Source organism: Lithobates pipiens, unplaced genomic scaffold, assembly GCF_037356315.1.
Source record: "Lithobates pipiens isolate NorthernLeopardFrog02 unplaced genomic scaffold, aLitPip1_a1.2 Scaffold_19, whole genome shotgun sequence".
Taxonomy (NCBI): Eukaryota; Metazoa; Chordata; class Amphibia; order Anura; family Ranidae; genus Lithobates; species Lithobates pipiens.
Window position 1 is genome coordinate 355,484,396 of NW_027507764.1, and position 12,203 is coordinate 355,496,598.

The 12,203-nt window shown below is 39.0% G+C and overlaps 1 protein-coding gene across 2 annotated transcripts; it reads left to right on the forward strand.

The window, feature by feature from the left end:
• Positions 1-2,038: 2,038 nt before the first annotated feature.
• EDN1 (endothelin 1) lies at positions 2,039-9,588 on the forward strand. Of its 2 annotated transcripts, XM_077492205.1 has the most exons (5): positions 2,039-2,486; positions 5,101-5,275; positions 6,590-6,733; positions 6,877-6,990; positions 8,609-9,588. In XM_077492205.1, the coding sequence occupies exons 1-5, from the start codon at positions 2,426-2,428 to the stop codon at positions 8,745-8,747; spliced, it is 633 nt and encodes a 210-aa protein (XP_077348331.1). In that variant the 5' UTR covers positions 2,039-2,425; the 3' UTR covers positions 8,748-9,588. The 2 variants fall into 2 exon arrangements, with proteins under 2 accessions (XP_077348331.1, XP_077348330.1); XM_077492204.1 differs by lacking the exon at positions 2,039-2,486 and having other exon boundaries at positions 3,788-5,275.
• Positions 9,589-12,203: the final 2,615 nt, after the last annotated feature.

The window sequence follows — 12,203 nt, forward strand, 5'->3', positions numbered from 1 at the left end:
CAGCTCTGTTTTTTTTTTAAGTCTCTTACAGTTTTTTTTTTTAGGGTTTGTTTTTTCCTCTGCGCACTCCTGATCCTCCACTGATGTGCCTTACCACTACTAGCGTAGAGATAGCAGTTGAACCGGTGCTGCTGCTGGGGGAACTAGGCAGTTGCCTATTGTGCAGCCACAGCCTCTGGTTTCTCTACTCTCTGCTGTAGGGATGTAGATAAGGGATGAGTTAGGAGGATCTGAACCCCCCTCAGAGCACCCTGCTCAAATGCCCATTTAGTCCCTGCTGCTGCATGGAGCTGTACCACTCAGCCTCAGCAATCAGATCTGTCAGAGAATATACGCTGAGTGGCAGTGGCGTTGCGGTCCCCAGACTTCCTCCTCCTCTGTTCTAGCTGTTTTCCTCCGTCTCTGAAAGTTGGGGCCTGGGGACAGGGCAAGCACAGGATTGGTTGCTAGGACATCAGTTGTTCTAGCAACCAATCACATGCTTGCCCTGCCCCCAGGCACTGACATTCAGAGAAGGAGGAGTGCAAGGATGGAACTTCCTCAATCAGACCTACCCAGCCAGGGAGTGCCACCACTGCAGGCAGGAAACTGAGACACCGGGCAAGCTCTGCACAGATGTTCCAGGCTGACCAGTGGCATTCAGGTGGTCTGAATATCTTGCTACTGGTACCTTTAAAAATGTCTTTCCACCTCACCACCCACCAGCTCACCCAATCCCCATACTGCCTCACCCATCCCTCATAATGCCCCACCTGCCCTTATACCGCTGCCGCCACCCCCAATACTGCCTCCCACACCCCCAATACTGCCTCACCCACCCCTCATACTGCTGTCTTACCTACTCCTCATATAGCCTCACCCACCCCTTATACTGCCTCACCCATCCCTCATACCACCTCACCCACCCCTCATATTGCCTCACCCACCCCCCCATACTGCCTCACCCACCTCTCACGCTGCCTCACACACTCCTCATACTGCCTCACCCACCCTGTATGCTGCCTTACCTACCCCTCATACTGCCTCACCCACCCCTCATATAGCCTCACCCACCCCTCATACTGCCTCACCCACCCCCTATGCTGCCTCACTTACCCCCCATACTGCCTCACCCACCCTTCATACTGCCTCACTTAACCCTCATACTGCCATCCGATCCCCCCTACTGCCTCACCTACCTCCCTCCTCCCATACTGCCTCACCTACCCCTCACCTCCCTCATCATGGAGGGGGGTGCGAGTAGCTGCTTTTATCCCGGGGTGCAAAATAGTCTAGCACCAGCCCTGGCTAGCAGTGCCCTTTATTTTTAGTTGCATACTTCGCTCATTGCATACCACAACGCCCACGGTTTGGGGGTGAGCAGTAAAGGGTGGCTGCATTTATATACACAAGCGGGCATGGAGAAAAACCACAGCCACCCTAAAACAGGAATTCTCAGAATACCAGGATAAAGCTTGCAAAGTACACTCTATTTATATTTGAACATATTGCATTTGTTTTAATCCATAAAACATTTTTTATTTTCACTTTAATTCCCCCTCAGCCTTAAAAACTGATAACTAAACCCACTCCTAATATCTAATTAATATCCTATTTCGCTGCCCACACAGTGTCTGATAAAAAGTAAAAATGATCAATTTATAAGGTGGCCCTTGCTGCTAAATTGTGTCTGGCAGCATTTGCCAAAGAATTCAACAAGGTTTCAAATTCCACAATAATCTACAGTTAATTGTGTACAGAGCTGTGATGGAAAAGAAAACCGCTCATTAATAGAACATTCTTGTTTCTAAGACAGTATTTACCATTCAGTTCCAGTTTTTCCAGTTGGTAGCAATATTAAGCTGACAGGTGAAATAAGAAGTAATTACAGTGCAGCTCCCAGTCCTCATAGCAGCTCTCATCTATTTCTGCAGGTGAGGATCTCGCTCCCTCTAGTGGCAGGAACACACAATGTCACCTTGTATCCAATAGACCGGAGTCAGGGATTTCTCTGTAGCCCTGCCCACGGTTTGGCGTCTCCCTTTCTGAAGTTAGAGGTTTCCTTTCCAACCTGCCCTTATCTTAGTCTGCACGTTGCTTCTCGGTGACTAATAGCACAATAACATTGTCTAAGGATAATATAAATCGAGGGCTGTTTACAAAGTCTATGGCTGTTCAATATAAAAAGGAGCACTCAGGCTGGCTACATCACAATCACTTTGGGACCTCTCTGAGCAATAACCAGCACTAATACCTTCTTCTGAAGGACTTTGGACAACTCATTGAGGACATTCATTTACAGATACTGGAACTACCAAGGACCATTTTCTTCATTTTTCTCCAGAATCAAAAGCACTGGGACTTTTATCATTAATATTATTTATTGAATTTTTTTTGGAATTCTTATTTTTTTACTGATCTTCAAGGAGACTATTTAAGAAATACAATGGAAATAGAAATGTTATTTTACCTGCTCTTGGTTCTTCTTCAAGGGACTTTTGGAACAGGTAGAGTAGACTTTGCTGGATCTGTTACTATGTTCTATGCTAACAATGTGTGTCTATTGATTTAGATTGCTAGTTAGTTCTGGATTGTCTAAGCACCTGTTTATGTTCTTTGAGACTGTAGTCAAGACTTGGGGATCGAAGTAACATTTAGAAGGCAATCTTTGGGTTCTTTCCCAAGTGAAAAAGAAATAGAAAGGGAAATACCTGCAAATGCATTCTTTAGATGAAATATGTGATCTACACAATATAGCCGCAGGCTGGAAGATGTGTACATTAAAAATCACTTTGTGAACATTGTACAGTCCAGTGATGGCATCATGGCATGGGACAAGTCCGGGTAGTCTCGTCACTGCAGGGCATAGCCCAGTCCATAGACCTTTGATCTTTAAAGGTCATATATAAATATATAGAAATAACATGGTACAGATATAGGGTAATCTTGGCACTGTGGGACAAAGTCCATCCTATAGACTTAGGTCATAGAGAAATATACATATATACAATCATGGCACAGATAGGGTGATCATGCCAATGCAGGACACAGTCATTTTTATAACTTTAATGGGTATACTGCGGTGTATACATACAGTTTTTGGATGGTCCACTTAATAGTAATAATAATAATAATAATAATAATATATATATATATATATATATATATATATATATATATATATATATATATATATATATATATATATATATATATAATTATATATATAATTATATTATTATTATTATTATTATCGATAGAATATATATTGTTTTATATATAAATATTTTTACTATGTCTACCAGTAATATGAATAGAGGACTGTGTTTGGAAACTCTGTGGGTGTTCAATCTAAAAAAAAAAAAGAGCCCGTAAATTGTCTACACCACAGTTTAGGACCATGTACATTCAATTTTTATATTATTTATGACCTATTATTATATATCAGATGTATTACAGTTCCCACTCCTATTAGTTTTTTCTTGCTATGCATTATACACAGTAGTAGCAAACTTTGATCAGAAGTGGAATATTACATGTGATTTAAAAAAAAAAAAAAAGTCCTGTTCCAAGCTCCTGATCCCTTGTTAAGTTTTGCGATGGGAATAAGCACAATTAGAACAGGTTGTGCTCTGCAGGCGATGTATCATGGCTGTAAAAGTGTGATTGTTCTGGATTGTTAAATTGCTATGTGGATGCGTTTTATGGCCGGATTTGGCAGCCGGCAGTGATCAGGTGTAGGAAGGAGAAGCAGATCGGGATTAGGAGGAAGGATTCTCTTTGGGAAGATGAAACTGACAGGCTGAGCAGCTTTTTGTGGGTGTTCCAGCATGAGCTCTACATTTATTGAGCACACGGGATCAGGAAGGCTGAGCAGCAGGACTGGGTTGTGCAATGACAGGGACTCTTTATGTGCTAGCCTAAATCTCCCTCACACCTGTTGCTGCATCACATCATGACTTCATTTATATCATGATATGCTCAGAAAAAATAAGCAGAACCTCATTAGCTGAATGCATACTGCCTAGATATAAGTTGACTTCATCATTATGTAGTTACATGTAAGATTTAACATGTGTGGAGCTGTATGAAATGTAGTCTTTACAGAAGTAAGGGTAAGCCAGGAATACAATCCAGAATGCTGCATGAATTATGACAAACCTTGAGTCCATGGTTGTGGCAGGGCATCTTCAGCAGTCACTTAAAGCAGAGCCTGTGTGCTTGGTTAATGCCTGGTTGTATGAAGATGCTCAATGCTCTGCATGATAGTGAGCAGAGTCCTACTTTTTGTGTATGCTAGCAATAAGCCCAAATCTTGATGTTTTAATACCCGATGGTAATATGCTGCTATAAGACCCTGATCTCAGTGTGTTTGTTACATAGTACAGTGTTTCCAAAATACAAGCATTTAGTGCAGTAATTACCTAGTACTTGGTGCATTGCTGCCATAAGACATAGATCTCAGTGTGCCTATTACCTAGTACTCTGTGCCATGTTGCCTTAAAACGTAGATCTTTGTGTGCCTATTGCCTAGTACTTGGTGGTATGCTGCAATAAAACATAGATCTCAGTATGCCTATTATCTAGTACTCTGTGCAATGCTGCCATAAGACATAGATCTCAGGGTACCAATTACCTAGTACTTGGTAATGTGCTGCCACAAGAGATAGATCTCAGTGTGCTTATTATCTAGTAGTTGGTGCCATGCTGTCATATGGATTTCATTGTGCTTCCTACTTTCAATAATGCCTTGCAGACTCCACATGTAAATGGATGTTTAAAGCTGTATCGTTACATCTGTGGGACAACATGTTTAGTCCTGCCTGCTCCTATTATTATGATAGGAATGCATTACTTTGCATTGCACAACAGACAGCTGGAGTTACATGATGTCCTGACGTAGCAATACTAATTTCAGTCTTAAAAGAAACTCAGTCACAAAAAAATAAATAAATATGTGATACCCCCAATGTAGATAGCACGGGTGCACATATGCTTTTGCATGTCTTAATGTTATGACTTTCATTTTAATTTCTTATTACACTATTAACAAAGGTTTTTTAAATAAGAGTTGTATGCTTTTAGTATCATCATTTAACCAGTGTTTCATACTTTTTGCAGGGTTAAGCAGCACTTTTTTGGAAGAGTCTTCCCCATCTGGAGCTCCAGCCTCTCCTCATGTCTCTGGTGCCCCCTTGAGGTCGCGCAGATTTAAACGTTGTTCTTGTTCTTCCCTTATGGACAAAGAATGTGTATACTTCTGTCATCTAGACATCATTTGGATCAACACACCAGAGTAAGTATCAAACTCTTAGATTGTTTAGTTAAACACATGCTTCAAGAGTTATTCTAAACAGACAAGCATTCTATATTACAAATCTCATGCTTGCTATAACCTGTGATTGTAAATGTGTGGCTGTGTATATTGACATCTCACAGCATTTCATTTCAGGGCATCATATATATATTGTATGAGGAACCCCGATTTCATGAGATGCTAGTGAGATTGCACAATTCTTTTCCATTAAACCTGACTTTGGAGAAGAATTGACAGCAGCTAATGGCCATTTGGCACACCCAGCCTTTCCAATTTGTCTGCTTTTTCTAAATTGTATAAATGATTGTTTGGGATAGTCTCTGATTACTGGTTGCTACCTCTGTGACCATCCCAGTATTTCATCATTTTCAGGACAGTTTTCGTTCAAATATACATAGCAATAAAATTTTACTGAAGTAGTAAAACATTAAGGACTTAAGTGGATTTTAATGAATTGATGTGGGCCACAACATTTATGACTAAAGCTAAAAACCCTAAAATCCCAAGGAAAACAAACTCTGCATTAAAATATTAACTTAACCAGAAAGATTAAAAGGTTATTGGACAAATATAAAGTAGATGTAAGCTAATGACTACAAAGCACATGCAGTAGCCTAGGTGACTTATGAAATACAGCCTATATAGCCTATCAAACTTCATTTTATCAGTTCAGATAAAGAATGAAGGTATGACCTACTTGGCTGCTGTAGGCAACAGTTCTTTATTCTCATTGCTAATCAGATGAAGCCACCTCTGTGTTATAAGTGCTCTAAATTCTTAGCTCCTCAATTGGCTAACACAGTAATAGATTTGGTTTTGTATCTGTTGACACATAACTGGAGAGCTTTAAGCATGTATAATGCACTAATTACTCAGAACTCATATTATGATAAGCTGTAAATGTTTGACTTACTTTTTACCTCTTAGGCATTTACAGCAAAATACTCCTAAACTGTGATTTAACAACCATTAACAAGCTATTAATTGAAATACAGGTCGCAACCTGAACAACTTGATGGTATGCCACTGTGAAACCAAATCTTGCAATTTGTGAAATTGTATGTCATTAAAAATAAGCTGGAAATTAAGATCTTTTGTACAATGGTTACTACTGCAGTGCATTGTGTGGGAAGTTTTCATATTCTGACATTTTCTTGGTTGGACACCGAATACTGCTCACAGAACGCTTTCTTTTCTAATCTGCGGTTGCATCATCTTTATGTTGAAATGTATATTGGTATTAGTTTACAGCATTATTGACAAAGCCTGTTTCTATTTTTTTTTTTTCTGAAGGAAAACGGTGCCGTATGGTCTCGGTGGGCCTCGCTTGAAACGTTCAGTGCAGGACACAAAGACGGAGTCTACAGACAGGTGTATCTGTGCCAAGCGTGAGGACAAGAAATGCCTGGATTTCTGCCAAGCCTCAGCAGAGCTCAGGTGTGTGCAAATATTTTCAGTATGTGGGACTGACAAAGCTAACCCTGAGTACACCTGTAGCAGAGGCTGCCTTTATCTGGAAAGCATGTGTTATGAAAAGGTGTTCCTTGGTTTGTGCCTTACAATGCTTTGTTTTCTTACAGTGTCCAGCCTTCGCTGAAAAAAGAAATGCGCCAGAAACAGCAGGCCAAAGTTTGCAACGGCCTTGAGATGGGATCACTGTGTGTTGAAAAGCACCTTTCTAGTAAAACAGAAAGGTGAGAGAAAACTTGTTTTTTTTTTTGTAACTGATTTCTACTCTACAAAATCACCGTCTTTTGCTGTGTCTTCATAATAAAAATAGCTGATAGATAAAACAAATAGTTATAATTTGGTAGCTGATCATTTTCAAGTTTCAAAGTCTAATTTCATGTTAAAAAAAGACAAAATAGATCCTCCGGATAGCTTAGCTGCATATTTGTGCTCTGGGAATGCGTTTGTTGTTTGACGTTTCTAGGTGTGGTGACGAGAAACACCTATTATGCGTGCTTGATACATCTGTCTAAACTTAAGTTCTCAGTCAACAGACTTCATTCACGTGTTAGTTTGACATTTTTTTCACAGGAAAATATTTAGAACCCACAGCTAAGGGGGAACAAGGGAGCTCTGAGGATAAGGTCACATATACTGCATGTCTAAACCAGCAAACATTACAGGCTTTTATTAAGTAAATATAGTGTATTATAAAAGTAAAAGGTTGTAATGTGGGTCACAAGTCTAGTAGTTTAGTATTCACTTATTGGTGGAGTTCTTAATTTTTTTGGGCGTGCTAGCCGAAAATCTCCTAATTATTTTTCTTGAAACAGTTCACTGCCACATAGAATTAATTGATTCCGGTAGACTGTCCTGTCTATATAAATAGGTGTGTCGATCAATCTTATTTTTTGTCCCACCTATCCAATGTGTAGCTGTACTGTTTATATGTCTTGTGCTCCCACCTAGTTGTAATGATCATGGTGAATATTTGTATGAACTTTTTCAGTAGAACTATAGGCAAAACTTTTTTTTTCATTTTGGATAGAGTAATGAAGGGTTATTATTACTATTATTTATTTATTATACAGGATTTATATAACTCCAACAGTTTACGCAGTGCTTTAAAATATAAAAAAGGATGGGCTATCCCCATGAGTTATCTCCAGTGGGCGGCGTGAAATGCGTTGAGGGCGTGGCTTGGCGTGGGGGGGTTCAGGCTGAGACTGCCACTTGTCTGCATACAGCAGATCTTGTCCTGATGTGCGGCTCCTGGGTTCTTCTTCTCTTATCTGTAATTGTCTATAGCGTGGGTGGGTGGGCTATTTCCCAGCCAGCACTCACAGCAGCAGGCACAGGACTACACTACTTGGGGGCCTGAGTGGCTCACATACATACCATGGGTTTGCAAGGGTTATAACCTCTGTCAGATTTTCTTCTGCCATCTGTGTCCCATTGCAGAAATTTGCCTTCACTTCCTGTCCCATAGCCAAACAGGAAGTGAAAGGAAATCCCTGAAAATCAAGGGAATCCTCCAGTATCCCCATTGGAAGATTTTCCCTCTTTTATTTTTCTGGGAACAACCCAAAATGTGAGATTTTCTTTTACTTTCACTTTGAATAATAATGGTAAACAGGACAAAAGAGAAGGTGAATCTCTCCAACGGGGGCACAGACAGCAAAAAAATGTGACAGTGTTCTAATTCCTCTCTACTCTACCCAAAACTAAAAATATAGTTTGTCTTTAGTTATACTTTAAATATAGGATTTCTTTCTAGGAAATAATTATTGTTAACATGACATATATAATAAAAACAAGTAAACATGATTACATCTTAACTTACAAACACATTTGCTTTTACAGAATGAATGACATTACAAGGTCCATTAAAAGATCATTCGCTATTGCCAGACTACTGAAGAAGCTCAATGAAATGAAAGTAACGCGTCCTTGGACACAGAGGAAGAGAGGACTTTGGAAACATATAAAAACAACATCTTAGTTAAAGGCTAGCACCTATTTCTTTTAAAGTGTGGAAGATATTGCTGTCAGTGCGTTGCTGTGTGCCCTACACCTTCTCCTTGATGGCTCTTTGCACTTAAAAAAAGTATGAAGACTGAATCCGGAGATGTGGGACAATAGTAAAGCTTCAGAAATGGCACACGTGCTAACTTCATAAGAGACACACAAGAGGTCTAATGGAGAAGAATGCCACGAAAACAATCAGAAGGAAAATACTGGAACCAAAATTTTGGATTATCTGCCAAGCATTTCTACTGACAGTAAAACACTGGAATGCAATATGCAAAAACGCATGCCTTATTCTACACATGAGATGCTGCATATGGATGTGTATTGTAAATGGACATCTATGCCATTTTTGAGAACTTATCACATACATACATGACTACCTCAGGTTTACTCTAAAGGGCTTTCCTCCTGCCTATCGTTTAGCTTGTTCTGTGAAAATGCCTTTTTTTCCCCTGGAACCCTTCACTCGAGCTACTCAAATCTTTGATACATAATAAGTCCTAGATTTGTTTAGTGACTGGTTGGTGTGGCCTTAGAGAGCAGTTCAGTTTTTTTTCTTCATGTTAACTGCTCTCACAAGCTAAAACTTGGTCGTAAAAAGCAGTGGAGTTATCTGCTATCGCTTATCTAAATTTATTATGTGAATATTTTTTAAAATAAATATTTATATTATTTTTAAACCGACTATATTTACTGTGTTAAATATCCATTGAAATAGGCCATATTGGTCTATGCATGTTTGTATTTCTATATGAAAAAAAGACCTTCGTTTCTTCAATAATAATGTTAAAATAAATATTTTGTAACCCTTATACAGCATTTGTGATTTTTTTTGCTGTTGACTTTTAATTGTTTTAACCTGTATTAATAGGTTTGTACTGTAGGTTGTGACTGCTGTTGTAAAGGTCAGATATTCCACAGAACTGGATATATGACTTAAAATGCCACTAGGGCAATATTTCATGAACAAAGAATGCAGCAGAGTAATTTTCTGTCACGTCCTAAACCTATAATATAGTCTAAAAAAATCTTAAAGTAACTCAAATACTTGCAGAGAACCTGCTAACTTGAGAATGTAGTCAGTTTAGCCTGATCCCTTGAATATTACACTTTTGTCACAACCTTAATTTTGACAGATGCTTTAAAGCCCAACTCCCATCAAAGCTTTGTTTAGTGTGAGGAAGGATAGAGCATTTTGTTTTTTATGTGGTTTATGTTCCCGTTGGGGAGATTTGCCCTCACTTCCTGTCAGGACAGGAAATAAGTTAACATTTCTGCCAATATGGTAACAAACTGCAAGTACCCACTTAAATAGGTTTTTAGTCTTTGCAACAGATCTATTGATGTTATTTTATACAGATGTACAGTTGTGCTCAAAAGTTTTCATACCCTGGCAAATATTGTGCGATTTTGGCATTAATATTGGAAATATGACTGATCATGCGAAAAAACTGTCTTTTATAAAGGTAATTTAAGCCATTTATTATCACATAGTTGTTTGGCTCCTTTTTAAAATCATAATGATAACATAAATTGCCCAAATGGCCCTGATCAAATGTTTATATACCCTGGAATGTTTGGCCTTGGTACAGACACATAAGGTGACACACACAGGTTAAAATTGCAATTAAAGATTAATTTCCCACATCTGTGGTTTTCTAAATCACAATTAGTGTGTGTGTCTAAATAGTTGATGAGTTTGTTAGCTCTTGTGAATGCACTGAGCAGACTAGATACTGAGCCATGGGGGAGCAGAAAAGAACTGTCAAAAGATCCATGTAACAAGGTATTGAAACTTTAAAAATGGAAAAGGATATAAAAAGATAATATATATCAAAAGCTTTAAATATGCCAGTCAGTACTGCTCAATCACTTATTAAGTAGTGGAACATTCAGGGATTACTTGATACCAAGCCAAGGTCAGGCAGGTAGCCAAAGGAAGATCGCCACAACTGCCAGAGGGATTGTTCAGGATGCAAAGAAAAAAACACAGGTAACCTTAGGAGAAATACAGGCAGCTCTGGAAAAAGATGATGTGTTTTTTTTCAAGGAGCAAAGTATGATGATACTTGAACAAAAATGCTTGGTCAAGTTGGGAGAAAGAAGCCTTTACTGCACCAATGTCACAAAAAAAGCCCAGTGAGGCATGTCAGGGTGTTGTGGGGCATATTGTAACCAGGCTTTTTGTGGCACTGGTGCGGTAAAGGCTTCTATCTCCCATCTTGACAATGCAGCTCATATGATGGCACTGCACTCTACTGGTGACAGTATGTAAAGAAAAAAAAATATTATTAAATATCTTCATTTTCATACATTTTTTACAAAAACTTTAATCAATGCATCATGCCTCTTACTAAATTTCTCAGATTGTCTACTTTCCAATAAGGGGTCATTTGAGAGTAATTCGTACTGTGATGGCATGTTAGGGCCTCAAGAAAAGAGAAATGAAATGAGTCTGTCAGTGCATCAGAACTGATCAATTTTCAGATATATATACCAAAATTTGTAGAAGCTATAGCTTTCTACAAACCAATTAATATACACTTATTGGGCTTTTTTTTTATTTTTTACTTAACCACTTTAAGACCGGACCATTTTGCTGGCTTAAGACCAAACCACTTTTTGCAATTCGGCACTGCGCTGCTTTAACTGACAATTGCGCGGTTATGCGACGTGGCTCCCAAACAAAATTGACGTCCTTTTTTCCCACAAATAGAGCTTTTTTTGGTGGTATTTGATCACCCCCTGCGGTTTTTATTTTTTGCGCTATAAACAAAAAAAGAGCGCCAATTTTGAAAAAAACACATTATTTTTACATTTTGCTATAATAAATATCCCCCAAAAATATATAAAAAAAATGTTTTCCTCAGTTTAGGCCAATACACATTCTTCTACATATTTTTGGTAAAAAAAACCCGCAATAAGTCATTATTGATTGGTTTGCGCAAAATTTATAGCGTTTCCAAAATAGGGGATCGTTTTATGGCATTTTTATTAATAATTTTTTTTTTTACTAGTAATGGCGGCAATCAGCGATTTTTATTGTGACTGGGACATTATGGCAGACACATCAGACATTTGTGGGACCATTGTCATTTATACAGCAATCAGTGCCATACAAATGCACTGATTCCTGTGTAAATGACACTACCAGGGGGTGGCAGTGTAGGGGTTAAGTGTGTCCTAGGGGCATTTTAATAACTGTGGGGGGCGTGGCTGTGTGTTAGTGAACACTGATCTCTGTTCCAATCACAGGGAGCAGAGATCAGTGTCACTTGTTGCTAGGCAGAATGGGGAAATGCTGTTTAATTCCGATCGTGGGTATCCCCGTGGCGATCGAGTCCATGGGACCCGTGACCGGACTCAAGGGGGTCCTGACCGTCACGCGCGATGGCATGGCGGCAATTTCAAATGGACGTACCTGGTT